At 41.6% G+C, this 18,933-nt stretch overlaps 1 protein-coding gene across 10 annotated transcripts in view; it reads left to right on the plus strand.

The window, feature by feature from the left end:
* The window catches only part of agrn (agrin), a 309,753-nt gene that overhangs the window by 223,653 nt on the left and 67,167 nt on the right, over nt 1–18,933 (plus strand). For 9 of the 10 annotated variants that reach the window (XM_035947335.2, XM_055013259.1, XM_055013257.1 and 6 more), the window contains 3 exons: nt 6,942–7,163; nt 15,698–15,895; nt 16,546–16,746. The exons of the other annotated variant lie outside the window; for it this stretch is intronic. In XM_035947335.2, the coding sequence (XP_035803228.2) occupies nt 6,942–7,163; nt 15,698–15,895; nt 16,546–16,746 (621 nt within the window). The remainder of the gene's footprint in view (nt 1–6,941; nt 7,164–15,697; nt 15,896–16,545; nt 16,747–18,933) is intronic. 10 annotated transcript variants of the gene reach the window in all.

The following is an 18,933-nucleotide window of genomic DNA, read 5'->3' on the forward strand; positions in this document are numbered from 1 at the left end:
TCATTGGCTGAGCGGTGCGATGGGCGGGGTGATCAATCACTCTGTCAGCTGTCAAACGGATGAAATTCTCCAGTTCTGACACAGTCGTAAATCTCTTCTCATGTGGGTGACAGAGCCTGATGTCACTCCTCCCCTGTTGCTACTCTGCCCCACGAAGGATTGTCATCCAAAGAAACCCCACGGGTCCCTAATGCTGTCCTCCTGGAAAACAATTTGATTGATATCTAAAGCTCTTCAATTTAGAGATGCAAACACCACGTGGTGTTTAGCTGAGTAACTTATGTCCAGCGCAAGCCACAAATCTTCTAGTCATTTGAGAACACGTGAACCTGTGAAGGATTTGCTGGAAACGAATACGAACAGGGTGCTGGGAAGGAGAGTAAATCCCGCCTTGGATTCTGAATTGGAATACAAGAGCCCTGTGACACCAGAGGAAGAAAAGATATTTGTCATCAGCAGACAGGCAGACGGGATGATATAGCTGCTTATGCATCCACTGTTTAAAAAGGTCATAGATTATTTTATTTATTCTGAACTTTAATTTCATTGATGTTTGCCATCATGTTGATTGGATGGCTGGGAATTTTATTGTTTGTTCATAGACCTTTACCCACACACACAAATGCACACACACAAATGCACGCACACGCACACGCACACACACACACACACACACACACACAGCCATCCAGAAAAAATAATTAAAACGTCTTCAGTAACAGAACCTGCATTCAGTTTCTGATTAAAATATGAGAAAATACCTGCTTTGGTGAATTTCTAAATGACTGTAAATCCATACAGATGGTTTTCATTAGGTTGTGTGGAACGCACAAGAATATTAAGCTTAAGCAAAGGAATCCTGTTTTTCTCCATATAATGTCAATACAGCAGGGAATCGGCACAAACTGTAAAAAAAAGGAGGTGTGCACGCAGCTTGGGCTATTGTGGTAGAAATTCTGTGATAATTCGAGGACCAAGCACTGCTGGGACATCAACACCCAAATGTTTTTTTAAGCTTTTATTTTTTCTTGCTTGCTTTCTTCAGTCTTTGAATCTTCAACAACTGATCAGATTTTCTGGTACTGGCACAGCGACAAAGGTTAAATCTAAAAAATGAAGCTAATTATAGACTGAATTCAACGTGTCACCTAGTTTTGGAGGTGCTTTTTGGGAGGCCTTTGTGCCAAAATGTGAGAGACTAAACCAAGCGGATGATAAAAACCAACAAACAAAGATAAGAAAGCTCTGACAGGCAGTTCTTGTTTCTGAAAAGCTGTTTAAAAAAATCATTTCTTTTAATATCATTGTGTAAAATGCATTCATTATATAATGACAATGCATAATTAGGATATTTTTTTCTGTCTTGTATCACAACTTTTGACTTGTCCAATGGCTCCTGAAGTCAGTCTAGCTGTTTCATTGCATATTCAGTTGTGCTTTGAATCAATGGAAGACACTGATGGAGTGTGAAGTGGCTCAGCTCCCTGGAGCCTATTGATATACTCGCCTCATGTCTGGTATTAACAGAATACGAAGTAGAGAGAGGTCTCTAAATTGGTAGTTAGGCTGTTCATAAAATAGAAATATAAGCAGCGGTGTGGCTTTAGAGAGCATAGAGAAGGATAATTCTGTAAAACCACGAAAGCAGACAGACTGCGAGGAACATACTGGCAGATAAACTAGGAGTGAACAAATGAAACATCTAGTTTTGAGGCCACAAATTCTTTATTTGCAGCTCTCTTGTCATTTCATGTGTATCCAGCTGAGTGTTTCTGTGAGTTCATGATTGCAAGTGCAGAAAAAGTCATGCAAGTGCAAGCAAGTTGCTTGAAATGTGTTGCCTGTCGCCTCTGGAGGTTAACACAAAATCGCTCAGCAGAAGACACGTTGTCATTGACAGAGAGCTCTGCAAAGCAGGAAAGAAAAATCAGTCACCTTAGGTGTCAAGATGCAGTGCAGAATATTTTATCATTTGCATGTTTATTTGATGAGCATCTCCGCCTGCATGCTTGTGATTGGACTCACAAACAGTTGTGGAGCTTAAGTATGTAAGTCAGCCTGAGATCACCAGTGCTGTTATTCCTAATCAAGTTAATTAGAGGAAGTGCCGAGGGAGCCAGATCGACAGCAGCTAGGGACCGCCAGTCCACTTACTGCGGCCGCAGGCTGTCATTGAGCAGAAATTGCAGAGAAATGTGGGTCAACAAGGTGTCAGAAGCAACTCGAGGCATCGTGGGTGTTGCGTGCCATTGGGCCGCGATCAACCGCATCGTTCTTGCTATTTCTACATTTCCAGTTTTATTTTTGGTTTCTTCTGTGGCTCTTTTCCTGCTGCAGACTTGATTGGACATTCAATAAATGCTGCGATTTACTGTTCCAGTTTTGCAGTTTTTATGTTTTTCTTGTGTTCATCAGTCTGAGGAATCTGAGGAAACTTTGTGTGACACACATCCTGATGATGAAGTCAGTTGTTGGGATTAAACAGTGTTTACATGTCATCTCACCTCTGATAGGTACATGTCACAAGATCAGGGATCCCAGCTTGTCTTTCGTCTTCCCCCCATGCTGTTTTTGCTTGTATCTATTTTGAAGAACAGCACTTAGTTGTAAATGCACAAAGAGGCTTCAGCTCGACTCCTGCCTGTGATAAGTATTCAGTGGTAGACAGACACAGCCTGCGGGTATGCCTTTGCTGTATGATAATATAGTCTTTTCTCTGCACCTCCCTTTCCCTCGACTAATATGATACATAAATGTTTTTAATGTGAGTGAGGCAAAGGGAATCGGCTCAAAGCCCCCCAGGTGAAGACACACAGAAGGTGGTGTTTTCTGCAGATTGGCTGCAACCTATCGGAGTCCTGTGTTGTAATAGGTTACAGTTGTAGGTGATTCTCCCTGCCAGTTGGCTACTGCAAGCTTCACCTGGATTACACCGATTCACTGCCCTGCATAATATGGGGAGCGATTTGGAAGTGCACACAAACCCGAGGGGGAAAAGTCCAATTAACATATGTATGAGCTGAGCGGAGATGGGAGAAAACGCTCGCCAAAATAATCTCCCAGCATTTCCCTGACATGTTACGGGGGGGGAGGTTTAACAGTGTACGCCTGCTTGCTGCAGCGACGACAGAGTCACAGTCCAAGTCCTATCACAGCTTGCTGCGCCATCACGGCAACCTAACAAAGGGTTGTTAACAAAGGGTTGTTAAGCTTAAGAAGTTACACTGTGGTGTCCTTGCCACTTCATGTGTCAGATAACACTACTAAGTGGGCAGTGATAATACTTCAGGCAGACAGGTAAGCACATATCAGGACATCAGAGGACTGTGCGCTCTCAGTTTTGGATGTGGCCCGCAAGTGCCTCTGCTGGCGCGAGTTGACACGGAACTTGAAATAATCCCCTCCGAGTGCTAAAGTGGGGCCACACTATTCAAGTACCACACTAATTAAAAAAGAAAAGTTACACAGCAGCTGGCAGGGGAGGATACACGGGGGTGACACGCAGAATGTAAAGTCCTCTCAACTGGTGTGGTAGTACAGAAACAGAGCAGAGTGCGCGCTAGTAGAGCAGAATCCTTGATTAGAAAAAATTATTCCTCTTTTTTTTTTTCCTTCACTGTTTTCCCCTGACTTTCCATGACAATTCACTGCACCTGCTCAGCCACTAAAACAATGCCTTGGCTACTGTGCTCTTTGTTTGGCACTACAGATGTTCCCATTCAGCTGTCAAGCTAATTTTCACATATAAATAGCTTGGTTTAAACCCAGCAACTTTGGTTTATTCTGGACTTGCCTGACAGAAACACTGATACATGCATGAAAGGATGGATTTAAGTGTTTGGGAGAGGACCAGGGAGAGACAGAGAGCTGGAAAAGGCTTGCGAACACCATCCGAGAAGCCTTAGTTGTGACAGGCTGCCATTTCAAAGCTTCTGCCTGCATCCAAGAGAGAGTTAAAAGACAGCTTCACTTTTTAACTGTGTCATAAGATTTTCACACTTGGGGAGATTTGCCTTTTTTTTTCTCTCTCTTACACCGTCTCCAGTTAATAAGTCAGGCAGAGTTTTTGCCCCCCAGAGGCTGAGGATGATAAAAAATTAGTTTTGGAGGGGAATTCTTTCATCTTTTTCATGAGTGTGAAACAAAGAGAATGGGAAACAAAGGCGTTATCGGAGGCTGCAGTTGTGTTTTAGGAGCCCATCCTTGGGAAGTGGGCTGGTGAACTTTTATGGAGGCCAAGGTTGTATAGTTAAGCCCGGATCACAAGCTTACAACTGTTACATACACACACTTGCAGACACACGCAAGGTGTTGAAATGAGATCACGGGGAAACAATTGTTTTAGAAGTGCTACCCAAATGAGCAGCATTGAGCAGCTTACAAATTTATGTGGCACCTCCAAGCACCTTTGAAACAGCAGCCTGGCATCAAAACACAGAAATCAATAGCAATGTTCCACCTTCTAATCTGAAACATTCACTTTCGGAAATGAGGGAGCCGGTGTCCTTGCTCGGAATCCAGAAAAATTAGTTCAGTTCCAGCTGCAACTTAGTAGGAAAACATAAACACAAACATCAGAGTGTAGTGGACAACTTGTATTATTTCCCCTGCAGCTTGTTGTTTTAACCCCATTTGATCCTGAAGCAGTTCCTGAATGTTTTTCACTTCTGTCACATACTTCTTTTGCATTACTGCAATATGAAGTCCTGCACCTCAATGGAAGCAGCACTAGACGTAGACAGAATTCAAACCTGTCTTTTGTGTAAAACACAATTCTAGTATCATAAATTATAAAACTTTGTTTGATTAATTATTTTATAAACATCGAAAAAACAAAAGGAATCGATATGTACAACATTTTTCAATGTGCCGACAGGTGTTACCTATATTGGAAAAAATGGTAACTCTGCATACTATACAATATACGCTACCTGCTCTATGTAAACACGGCTTGCAGTTCAGTTACAGTTTAACTGGAAATACATTTTAGATACATTATAGATACATTTTTTGATTACTTTTGACATAGAGTAAAATGATCTTGATGACATATCACAATCTTAAGCTTAAATCTGTTAATGTTTCCCTACAGAGTGGCACATTACAAATTAGCAGTTCAGAGACCATCAGAAAGTTGAATATCTGACGATTCTTTCTGTTTTTACAGTTTCTGGCTTTGATAAATGGTGTAACCTTGGTGATTGTTTAAAAGATAACAAGCCTTTGAAACCCGCCTACAGGGTTTGGGGTTCATAGGGTTCATATCTATACCTTACATTACTGTTACTGTGTATCATATTTTAAAGATATACTCCACATGGACTGGTCCTAAGATGTTTAGCTGGCATTGATCGTTAGCTCACATACTCTTCCCATTGCCTTAATCAGAGTGAAGCTAATTGCCACCATCTGTGTTATCAATTGATAATTTACCCCTGCATTAGCGCTACAAGTTGAGGCTCTACTCAATGTCTCCGAGCTGATAAATGAATCATGAGGCTCCAAGCATGCCAAGTCAGCCCCCCTGTGCTGCTATCTAATCCCATAATGGCCTCAATAATGATGGAGCCATGGGTGGTGTCATTACAAGGGGCAGTTTCCATGACAGCACCATCAACCGCCGAACCAAAGCTGAAACCAAGGTAGGGGTAGAGAAGGAGGAAGTTTTGTTTCACTTTGGGTGCAAAATGCACCTCTTTCAATTTTCACCCATACTTCTCATCAGAACCTTTTTGATGCCTCCGTCTGCATTTTCCCCTAATCTGCAGACACACTGCATTTAGCTGAGCGATCCACCCCTCATGTGTGAAACCCTCCAAATGAAAATCACTATGGAACCAGGTTATCACCGCTTGTTTGGACTACTCTCAATATGGCAGTGTATACCGTCCCACTTTAAGGCCTCTGTCTCCAACCATCAAGCAAAGCCTACAGCTCTCAGTGAGACACTGGCACCCGGCTTCGGTATGCCATGTAATGTTTTCACTGACACACTAAGCTATAAAGAATTGATTAAGTCAGGATGGGAAGCTGCGGATGGGATGATGTGATCAAAGCATTGTTCTCACCATTTTTACAGGTTTCCACTTTCTCCTGATCAAGTCAGGTTATATCAGCCCAGTTTCCATACATCTGCCACCACGGAGAATCATAGGTGCAAAATCCAGTCCTCGTTTTAATGAAGTCATGCTGGAGTTAGTGTGTGAGAGGGAGAGACTGAAGCAGACACCTCTGATGTTCACATTTCATATCTGCCTCTGCCCAGGAGCTTGCCTTTTTTGAATTATTAAGCAGAGAGTCCTTTCTTCTCTTTGCGACTTGCTTTTTTTTCTCTCTTTTCTCATTTTCTACATATTCTCTGTCTCTCTCTATCCCCCATGCTCTTCCTTTTCCTTTTCTTTCTCCTCCATGTCAGTTCAACCAGCTTTGGCTGAAGCAGTGGCTCTCGCTGGGATGCAAATGGCAGCCTTTGAAGGGGCACACTGGGAACGTCAATTAATCCAGGCGTTTACTTGCCTGAAAAAAAAAGGCTCCGCAACCATTGTTGGCCGGTTGTTTCATCTCTATTGTGCTACAGGGCCATGTTTTTATCCTCTGTCCTCATGCCACCGGATTCGGTGGACTCTTCAAAGATTCAGGATACATCGGGATAGGCACAATGATGAGGAAATGACATAGGAAGCTGAGGAAGCAGAGGTGTCACAGGAGTAGGGCCGTATTGCATATCCCATCATATCTGTTTCATCCCCAAACCCTTTCTAACACAAAGACCTGCAGTTCTCCAAGTGGCTATATTCTAATGTACCTCCCTATCACCTATGCCCTTTCCAGACCCAGACCTTTCTCCAACCTCTGCTTTATATTCTCCCCACCTCTCAGCTACCCTGTTTACTATCCTCTCTCTAACTTTGGTGTCTATGTCTTGGTTGGTCGGCCTTCAGATCTCAACTTACCGAGCCCCTGTTTGGATAAGGAGTGCGAACATGGGGCTGTGTGCGTGGTCAAGAACAACGAGCCGGTGTGTGAGTGCCCCGAGGCCTGTCCTCAAACGTCTGACCCTGTGTGCGGATCCGACGGGCACAGTTACGGCAGCCCCTGCGAGATGCGGGCAATGGGTTGCGCCCTGCAGAAGGCCATCCACATCCAACACAAAGGACCCTGTGGTGAGTAACTGCAGGAATTACGTATGGTGGCACATTATACACATTTACACCATCAGAGCTACATTAATGGTAACTAATAAATGAATCACCGACAAAGAATGAAAGTCAACATTCTCTAAATATTTTCTGGTTTCTTTCCTCCTCTATGACAGTAAACTGAATATCTTTGGGTTGTGAACAAATCAAGACGTTTGTTGTTCTGGAGTTTAAGTTTTTGCATGATTTTCTGACATTTTATCGGCCAGACGACCAATCAGTTAATCAAGAAAATAGTCAACAAATGAATCAACAATGTAAATAATTATTTTCTGCAACCCTGTACACCAAGTTGTTTGTAGTGCAGTCACATTACTATCACATAGTGTGAATTAGAGCTTACAGGTAGAAAGGAAACCCTCTGTCTCCCTGTGGAATATAATTCAGCTCAAATTAATTAATAGTGCTGCATCACTGAGAGGCAAACGTATAATCTAGAGATGGTAACAATTAACAATTACCACACAGAGTGTTGTAATCATGTGTGGCCCCCTGACATCCTACAAAGTCAATAATACAGTTCTTAACAACTGCTGCTCTTCATCTGTTCTCTAGTGCTCTTCTTCAACACCAAGACTCCAATTTGCCTGTTTTGACCTTTAAGTGAAGATGCACTTTACTCCCAATGTATTAGAGCATGGAGCACACTTGCCTGTAATTGGCTACATGAGTCACTTGGCTTTGTCTTGCAGTGTCGGCGTATCAGCTAGTCATTAGCACACCAGCAGAGCTTCAAGTGCTAAAAATATCTTCATGTTCACTATGCAGGCACGCGGCCATATGGACAGGTTTTTACAGCTTGGTAAACTCACATAGTAAATGCTCTTGATGACTTAATGCCATCTTGCAAGGCCAGTTTTCCCATGAACTCTAATTGGTGATTGAGTATCCTTCCCTGTCTACAGTCAAGCCATTTACTTTTCACACACACTGGGCACAAGTACAGCAGTTACTAGCCCCTTGGCCCGGCTCTCTCAGTTACCTCATTCACTCAGTTTTACTACAATAGATTTTTTTTTCCTGCATATTTTCCAAACTGTACCATTTGGAATCAGTTGGCCTCTGTGGTGCTGTATTTGTGAATGAGCTGAACACTTAGCAGAATGATCAATACAACCGAATTAGTTTTACTCTGCTGATATGAAGTTGCTCTCCACTGTTTTGTCCTAAAGAGTGCAGTTTATGGTCCCGGCTTTGTGCAAACCTTGCATTTTAATGAGTAGTGATTTAGGTTTTTTTTTTTCAGGAGATGAGAGACTTGGTTGTTGGAGAGGTCCTGTGTGGACTCTCTGCCTGCTTGTGTATTGCATCCATCATATTTCCCTCCCAGCATTATATAAAATTGAAATCCAGCATGTGTAAAGGATGTACGCCAACAAGAAATGGATTGAGAGCAATGTTTGGTCAGTGGGCAGGCTGGCTGAGGGAATTTGGTGCGCCACACCACAGGTAGATGGCACCTCTGTCGGCCTGAGGTCCCTCTGCGGTAATGAATAGTCTTTATTTTGAAAAGCGAGAGGTAGAGCGAGCTGGCGGAGTGGAGGGTCCCTGTTTGTAATCCAGCACTGTGGATGGTTCTTGGCTCCCAGAGGAGCAGGCCTACGTCAGCGCAATGGTGCCATAAAAATGCTGAAGCATTGGCTTGCCAAGCACGAGCCAGCCAAGGAATGATGGCAATGATAATGTGGGTTATTTCTGGGCTGTTTGCACAGCTTTACTGGGCTTTATTCAGCACCATAACAACTGACTGACTTAAGCTATTATCTCACCTAATTATCACAGGCTATTCCCACCACTAATGTGCTATACATGTTTATGGAGCAGAAAAGTAGAGAAAAAACACACTCTGCCTTCAGGTAGTTATTTCTATCCAAGTGCTCTATAATGTGAGCTGTCATATTTATGGCTTCCAGATTCAAAAGGAGGAGGCAGTGAGGGCAACGAGAGTGGAAGAGGTGAGAGAAGTGCCACAACAGGCAAAGGAACTGTGCATGTGCGCAGCTGTGTGTGTTTGTGTGTGTGTGGCTTTCTACAGCCTCTCATGGACTGAGCCGTAATTTCATTTCCTTCCCTCCGGGCTGGAAAATACTGGTTATCTATATGGCTCAGGTGCAACCTGATAGCAATATGAGTGACATTTGTTATTATTCTGAGATTTTTCCCCCTTCCTGCATTCGAGAGGCAGGCAACCTTGTAAGGTGGGCTGGGAGAAGTGCACTCGGTTAATAGACCCCCTAGCTGGATATCAGTCGTGTCCGCAAAAAAAGGCCATTCATATGGCTTTACCCAAACAGATGAGAGCAGATGTGCCTGAATCATTTGAGGAAAGGAAATAACAACTTCCCCCTTTATTCTCCCACAGGTGTTGGAAATGATATTCTCAGTTGAGTAAGAAATATAGGTCATGCCGGCAGCATACGAGTGGTGGGTGAGAAGAGGGCAGAGGAAAGAGGGAGGGGAAAGTGATAAATGTGGGGAGGGAAGGAGATTGAGGTAAATAAGATGAGGAGGAGTGAAGAAAGTGGGAGGCAGAGTTAATAGTGTACCGGCCAGACAGGCATCAACAGGGGAGTTGTTATCACCCAGCCATGTTCACAAGCCTTCAAAACACAAACTAGCCTACTTCTTCCTGCTTAATCCTGAGGTAATACTGCGCCCTGAACCCCTCAGCTGTAGTTCAGGTTTTTCCTGGTAAGGATATCAACAAAATACTGCAGAGCTAGAGGGTCTTTGTTTTTTTTTTCTTCTCAGTCAGTCAATCCTTCATGCTTTCAAGGGCACTTTTTAAACCAACCTGCGCCTATTCCTCAATCTGTCTGCCAAAACCACAAACAATACTGCCACCAAGAACAACAACAGAAGCTGTAACGGTGCAACAACCAACGGCAGGGCTGCTGTCTCCATAACCAGGGGAGTTCAAGGAGACCTTGATGAAATTCTAGGAAGTAATAAATAAAAGGAAAAAAAGCTTTGGTTTGGAGGTTAGAGTGACATGACATGAGACTTTATTACTCTGCCAAGGAATGTGGCGGAGTTATGTGACAATCGGCGTACATTTGTCCGTCTGTCTGCCTGTCTGTTAGCAACATTACTCAAAAACGGATGAATGGATTTGGATGAAATTTTCAGGGAAGTTCAGAAGTGGCACAAGGACCAAATGATTAGATTTTGGCAGTGATGCGGCTTATAGTCTGGATTCACAGATTTGTTAAGATTTCTCATTCATTGCAAGATAGCAGCATGGCATCACTGTAACTATGACAACAAGTGAACAATGCGTCAGCTGCCTGCTGACCATCACATGATTGCGATCCCACTAGAAGTCGACCGTTGCAGATTATTATTATTATTATTATTATTATTATTATTATTATTATTATTATTATTATTATTATTATTATTACTATTATTATTTAAATAAATAATAGATAAAACAACTGAAGAAATTGTGGCGGTGCTTCCAAGACCCATCGATTCCTGCCGTCCGCTACAAGTTTTGGTCACATGATTTGGTTTCCGTACATAACGTACACATGCATAACACACACCTGTGCTCGGTGTAACGTCATTTTGTTTGTGGGTACATCTATATAAATGACCACATTCTATGTTGCTGTGATTTCTGATCATCAATAACTAATAAATAAACAGATGCTGCATTCCTAAAAAACGAAATGCTGCATTTCTGACAATGCCATATGGGGGAATGAACAACCTTAGCGGAGTACTGCGCTCTCTGAGTGGTTTCCTAGTTTTATATGCGTCGTTAGCTGTTAACACGCCATTCAAATTTCCACAGCTGTTACTCATCTGCTTACATCTTTGAGATATTTTCAGATTACTTCAAAATTCTAGATCCCAGTATGTCTGATATGACGATTTTTTTGAGGTTTTGATTTTCTTTTTTTTAATACAGCATCTGACTTTTTAGGAATATAGATTTCACAAGCACCAAAATGGTTTACCCCTCCAACTGCCATATCGGAAGACTCATGCCAGATTTGTGATGAATGCTATGAAAATATCCTGCCAAATATCATCCTAAGGGAATCTGATGGTCAGCCATCTCTATGCACCTAAAACATTTCCGTATCTGACAGCCATTTGTTGGCCAGATCCTGGTTCCAACTTCCAGCCTCATTTGGCCTTAACCAGATGGCCGCCTGGGTTATCTTGCTGTAGTACTGGAACGTTTTTAGTTAACTATTTGTTTTATTTTTGGAATATAGCTAAGACTAGGTCTTTTTATATTCTGCACATGAAAAATCCATTGTGTGTTATACAGGAGATCTTTTTCTTGACTAGAGGCATTCTTGCATTGGTGGACATGAAAGTTATATGAATGATATGAAAGATCCCATGTTGTAATATCAGCACACTAACCTCTCACTTTTTATTGCCATATCTGTGTGTCATAATGCCCAGCTGGACTTACATTAAAATCTGAAATTTCCATGGTTGTGAAGTTGCCTTCAGTCACATCAGTGATGACAGACTTGGAGTTGACTGAATCAGAGATGACAAAAAGTGCACTTCTTAACAGTATCAGTTGTAGCTAAAGTTCCCCCCTCTTCTCCGTGCTTTGAGCTGAAGCTCCCCTCCTTCTCAGACTGTGATGCATGTTGTCTGGAGGATCAGGCAGCACAGAGAGCCAGGTGCGAGGGGCAGGAGCTGATAAAGAAGCGAGGCTACTATCAGGACACAGGGCCTGATAAAGGACAACACTCACCACCGCTACTTCCTGATTTATAGCTGCTGCAACCACACAGGAGCCACGACCACAGCACCCTATTTTATAGGCACATATTTTATGTTTATTTATTTTTATCATGGAAAACCTTAGCAGATGAGCTTCTCCATCTTATTATCTTTTTCAGCTAAAACTTCCAGACCCACTTGCATTGTAGGGACAGGAGTGACAGCAATATATTGTGTAAGACTTAAACAACATAGCAAAACAATATGAGTACCCCAACATCAAAGTATTATGTCATTTTATCATATTCCATTCCGAACGCATGGATATTATTATGGTGCTAAAGTCGCTTCTACCCTTCTCTGAAAACTTTGCATAAGATTTTTGGTTGCAGGGATTTGCTTACATTAAGCACAGAACAATATTAGTAAGGTCTGCCCTAATGCTGCAATAGTAAAATCAGTGTTTTACCTTTGAAGAGCGAGAGCTTGGAACAGCAATTAAAGCTAATGATAATGTTAGCTACATTAGCTGCTCAACACACTAACACTATGGAATTTCCAATTATTATAGGGATGTTTAGTTCATCAAATGCTGGGAGTGCATGAAGATTCTTGTGTTCACTTTTGCAGTTAACAGCAGAACATTTGATGAGAGATTTTAGAGTTAACAGAAGCAGATTTAGACAGTGAATAAACCTGACTGACAGTGAGGCAGCTGCTTCTTTTGGAAAGGCCAGACCAACAAGCAGTTAGGGGGCAGGATCATGCAGTTTGTAGCTGGACAACTATTTTTTCCTCCGTTTCTACACAGAAGTTGAATTAAGCTCGAAATGGTTTATAAAACTAGGAAGCCATCTAGTTGTAGGGGAGTTCGAGGAATGCCAATAGCAAGAGTCTTCACATTCTCACATTATCAATCCTACACCAAATTTTTCAGACAAGATAAAATAAACCTTGCTCTGTGGGCAGACCCAGTGACATTTAGAAGGTCAAGGCATTCTAAAAACTTTTGTTGCAAAATTATTAACAAAAAAATCATTGGGTGGTTTAGCATCACGATTTCCCAAACTGGAACAAGAGCGATAAGGACAACTATGAGCAACAGCCCAAGACCAAAAGTACCCATTAGCTTAGGAGGAAAATTTGTCCTGCATGTCCTGCTCATGTAATCTCATTTAGGTCTGACTTCATGGAAGTGTGTCATTTTGCTAACATAGAATGACACATTTTCTCCTACAAGCAATATGCTGTATATTAAGTGCCATTTACTGCCATATCTAATCCATGGTCAAGGTTGTTAATCTAAATACGGAGTGGATGCCAACACTAGATGGAGAGATGAGGGAAATGAAGGGCTCTAAAAGAGCAATAAACAGATTAATAACGTGGAAGGTTCCATCGACTAGCCTTGCCTCTCAATTAGTGCTAAATCAGTGTTGGTTATTAGCCTGGCCCTAATTGATTTGATAGTGAGCTGGGCTAATGCAATCTCCTTGGTGTAATTGGTGTCACAGGAAAGGGGCTTCTACGAACAGCCCTGTCTGTGTATGAGACCTTGCATTTACCTTCTCAGTCGTTTGTAACCTCATGTCACATCACTCTGCCTTGCTGTTTCTTTTTCGAGAAACTTTACCTACAGAAACAAACTATTCCTCAAGAGACGATCCATCTGAATCCTCCAACTAATAGGAAAAGTCTCAAAAGCTCCCTAAGCCCTCTGGGTGTCTCAGTGCTGTCTTTTGGAGAGACAACACAGAGATGGTCCACCTGATTCAGTATGAAGTGTGGTGGAAAATAGCTTTCTAAAGTAGATATTGTCAGCCTTAAAAACCGATAAATACAACCAGCAAGTGTAACATTTGTTAGTCAGTTCTGACTGGTTTCCCAGTACTTTCTGCTCTGAAGTATCTCCAAAAAACGGTACTGGCACTGTCCTACCCCATAGGGATGGTAGTAGATAGGTGATGAGCAGTACCTGGCTTTCACGAGATACAGAAATTGGCATTCAAGCCAAAGAGTTCATTTCTTGTCTCATCAGACCGGAGAATCTTTTCTTTCATGCTTTCTGAATGCTTTAAGTGTCATTTGGCAAGCTCCAACCAGGCTCTCATGAGGCTTTTTCTCAGGAGTAGCTTCAGCTTTTGACCACTCTCCCATAAAGTCCTGACTGATGGAGTGCTGCAGAGATGGTTCTCCTTCTGGTAGCTTCTCCTATTTTTACTGAGAATTTTCAAGCTTTTTTGTGTTCAGTTATTTAGTGTCAGTTCTAGAAAGAGTGGTTTGAAATTTATTTAGTAATGGAGACTACTACGCTCCTGGGAACTTTATGCGCTTAAGCATATTTTTTGTAATTCTCCTGCTCAGAATTTTAACTTTGCATCCCTCCCCTCCTTGTGGATGTGCAGCTACGCTGCTTATCAAGCGTGAGATAAAGAAAAAAAACAAAAACAAAACATATTTTACTATTTCATTGGCTTATGGATGCATTTTATTTTATGCATGCAAAAACATCTTAACGTAGCAGGTTGGCAGTTATTTTTTACTATGATATATTGATGTGAGTTGAATATAAGTTCACTATTGACCACAAAATTGTGTAATCCCAGGATTTTAGTGATGGGTATTTTGTGAAAATATGCACAGTAAAAACAATCCAAATCCAAAAGTAAACAGTCCAAAGCTTCCCAAAGGATATGTAGTAAGGTAAAAACTGATTCTTTGCTAGCTTATATCCACAGGACCATCAACGAGATCAGTTGAAGTGCACTTTAATATGTTTGCATATTGACAACAGAAGATAAATCAAAACCATTGTAAGTCTACAACTAATGGTGGGACAAGATTAAAAAATTGATCTAATTAATTAGAGGCTTTGAAATGTATTAATCGCAATTACTAAAATTTTTGTCAAATAGCAATATATGACACAATAAGCAAAGTTTTTCAATTCAAATAAATTTTAATTGACGACTGAATCTATGAATAGACATATATGTGAACTTAAACGTTTTATTTATATTTATTTGTGCATTTTTCATCTTTCTACTACATCGACAGATTACTGCAAACTCAAAGTGCAATTATAGCTATTATATTCAACATTTTAAAACTTTTTGTAACCTCAAACACTTTAATTGTCTTGAAAAGTAGTCTATTTTGGGATGGCTACACTGTTTGCCGGGACCAGAACTGTCATAGCTAACATTAGCTCTGGTGCTAACAGCAACATGTTTTGCATTGAAGTGATGCCGCTGACTTGAAGTGCTGTGGTGATAAGAAAACTCTTTGTTGCACAATTTTGCACACAACCACGCTTTTATCCAAGCTGCCATCGGGAAGATTTTTAAAAGAAAACGCTCCACCCAACAAGGTCAATGTGGTCTCGTCTTCTTTCACTGTTCACCAAACTTTCGTGTGCGCTGATTCACTCAGTGCGTCCTGTGAATCTTCTTCACGGCTGGCAAACAAACTTTAGGTGCGTTACCACCACCTCACGGGCCGTGTGCATCAGTGTTACTGGTGTGCTAGAAATTAGGGAACTGAGAAAGGTGCAATTCAATGCGGGTTTTTTTTTTTAATGCATTATTTTTTCTGTAATTAATTAATCAAAATTAACGCGTTAAGGTCTCAGCCCTATCTACAACACAACAAATATGAACAGCGTGAAAGAACCTTCATATTTTCAAAATCCGCTGCATTTATTACAGTTGTCTTGGCCCTGAAATCATGTAAATACACCTGAAGCACACACAAATAAACACACACACTAAGTCTCTGCCATCTTGCTTATCTCCATCTAGATGAAGCTTGTGCCAACTGCTCTTTTGGGGCAATCTGCGACGCCCAGAGCGGGCTGTGTGTGTGTCCATCGGAGTGTGTGGAGTCCCACCAGCCTGTGTGCGGCAACGATGGTACCACCTACAACAGTGAGTGTGAGCTGCATGTGCGGGCCTGCACAGAACAGATGGAGCTCCGAGTGGTCAGCCAAGGAGAGTGCAGTAAGTAATGCATACACTTATGCAGTATGTGTCCAGTAATTACAGTATGTCATCACTTTTGTATCCGAAACATCAAAGGAACATGAATGATCTTGGCATAAGCATGGATCCTGAGTCCTGAGAGTTTAGACTGGAAGTTGTATGAAGGGTTTTCCAATAGCTCTGCATTAAATTAAGTGTAACAGAAAATAGAGCCCAACAGGAACCTCATACAACTACAGACAGGCAGTTCAAATATTAGCTGGATACTCAGATGTAGAATTGCAAAAGTACCATGTGTATTTTTCATTACAAATTAAAATGGCATTAGTGACAATTAGTAAAAGAAAAGAGAAATCTCATTTAAATATAATAACAATAATAATAATAATGCATTCTATTTGTAAGCGCCTTTCTTGACACCCAAGGACGCTTTACAAGAAAAACAAATACCACTGAACAAGTAAAAACTATATATACAAGAAAGAGGCAGTTATGGAGAATAAATAATCTTGAACCGTTGAGTTAAAGACAATACAAAATGCATCTACTCTAGAGAAGCATTTTAATGTCTATATGGATAAGATCTATCACAATAACTCCATGAATATTTCCTTTTAGCAATGACCCACAGTGCTCTGACCTGTCCCTCTGCTGTTTGTCTAATACAGAAACATGTGGCAGCACTGTTTGTGCCTGGGGCGCCCGTTGTGTCCAGAATAAGTGTGAGTGCCCACAGTGCTCAGGCAAGGCCTACTCCCCAGTGTGCGGAAGTGATGGCACCACCTATGACAACGAGTGTGAACTCCGCATGTCCTCTTGCATGCAGAAGAGGAGAATTGATGTGGCAAAGCCTGGCAGCTGTGATGAAGGTAGGAAATGGACTTTGAAATGGTATAATTATGTTAACCAATCGGCCATTGGAGTGGTGTAATCATCTTCATCAGCTGACCTGTGGTACTGTATTTAGTCATCTGTGGATCTTCATAATGGTGGCATATGCTACCAGCAGCGTGCTGCTGGTCTAACCTTGCAAAAGTCACAGTATGCATCTATAAGCAAAACCTGTTACGGGAACAAAAACTACTTTGGAGAGATTAAGTTCAGGTCAGCTGAAACAAAATCATTGGGTATTTGTTTGTTCAAACGTACTTTTCCACTAATTTACTGCAGCTGTTGTTTATGGATCTTTCCCCATTTTTACTTGCTGTCTGAGTAAATGAAAATCCATTATTTACAATAGGTCAGTGTTCTCATTCAGTGTTATGATGCCTTTCGTCTGACTCAGTGGATTTTGATTGCAGGTATAAGTTTGCCATTAGCTTTCTTCCACCATTTCAGTTTCAGCGTGTTACCATCAAAATCCTCTTTCCAGCAAGAAACAGGAGCAGCAACCTTTGGGCAGCAACCTACGCACTGAAAATTTCTTTTCAATTTTAATGCCCAAGGTTTGAGTCATGCAGTAAGACAGACCTGCCAGTTTCTTTTTGGGAATTAGTCATTTTAATGATCATCTTACTGTGTGCAAATGTTGCACTAAATCAATTCCCCAGTCACTATTTTGAGTGTTCATCATTGCTTCATCCTCTTCATCAGTTGTAATTGCTTTAAAGAATAACAAACAGAAAGGACACCAGAGTTTTTTTTCAACCTTTAGCAGACTGATAATGAGGTGCAGCCAGACCATTTTACACAGCTCTGTTTCAGCGGTCTGGTTATGCAAGACGCGCAAAAGAATTGCAAAAAAGTATGGGAGACCGAAATTAGTGAATGAATATATTATGTTTGTTAAAATTCAGATCTCTGAGCAGCCGGCTGGCAGTTATCAATCAATCAATCGATCCAAATTTATTTCTATCCCCCCAAAAGAACAACTTAAAAACAATACAGTAACTCAAAACAGAGAAAGTAGTAAAATATACAATAAAACAATAAAAATAAACAGCAATAAAACAGCACTAAAATATGCATTTAAAAGTTAGTACATAAAATCAAAATGAAACATTATCACGCAGCTAAAGCCATTTTAAATAGAAAGGTTTTGAGCCTTGATTTAAAAAGACCCATTTCAGTAATGGTGCACATATCAGGGTGTGGCTACAGAGCACTTCTGGTCACCCCAAGCATCACATGCATTTTCCTCAATATGCGATATGAGACATGACAGCACAGGATTTTTCACTCAGCTTTATTGGGAGCTTGGCTTTCTTTGTTTGTGTTGTGATAGCTACAATACAAGCCCTTCTATCCAATTAGGTTTTAAATGTGTGACTGATGGCACATAATAGGAGTTTCCCAGATGTCTGTGCCTGTAGCGCTGTCGTTCTTCCACATTCTGTATAAATGAGACCTAATTCACCGTGCAGATCATATCGTGATCAGCACTGACAGACCAAGGCGGGATATCACAGTCCCTCGCTCAGCCCGTCTAGGGTACAGCTCTGGAGGGAGCAACATGCCAACCTCTAGTTGTCATGCAGACAGTGGCAATGCTGTTCCCCTGTGGCAAGTGGGTCATCACACTGAACATAGTCATCCTCTGACAAGGTGTGAAGGGGAGCAGATTACACCTGCCAGCAGGAGGCATGGCTGGAGAGAAGAAAAGGGGAGGTAGATGGAGGACAGAGCAAATAGAGATGAGGGGAATCCACTTCCATTTTGATTGCTAGCCAGGGGTGTTTCTCCCTTTTTTTTCTTCCTACCATTGTCTATCATGTTGGCGCTAGGCCTGTGAGGCGAATCGTGCCGCCAAAGCTTCTTGTGTTCGATTTAACATCATTCCATTGGCTGAGATGAGTGACCTTTTTTGTATGTGGAGCATGAAGAAGTGTGAAACTGTATGCCTTCAATGCAGACTTACTGTCACCACACACATCCTCCTCAGTGTCTGTTGGTTGTCTGTTATCAGGCAAAAATGCTCCCATCTGCCTCCCCAAGGGCATTTCTTTGCTCGTGGTGCCTGATGGCTTCGTTCTTCGATTTTATTCCCTCTCTCGTACTGTCTGTGAACATCCTCCTTTTTTCCATCACTTGCTCATTTTGATTCAGCGAAAACCATC

Source organism: Amphiprion ocellaris, chromosome 8 (assembly GCF_022539595.1).
Source record: "Amphiprion ocellaris isolate individual 3 ecotype Okinawa chromosome 8, ASM2253959v1, whole genome shotgun sequence".
NCBI classification, from domain to species: domain Eukaryota; kingdom Metazoa; phylum Chordata; class Actinopteri; family Pomacentridae; genus Amphiprion; species Amphiprion ocellaris.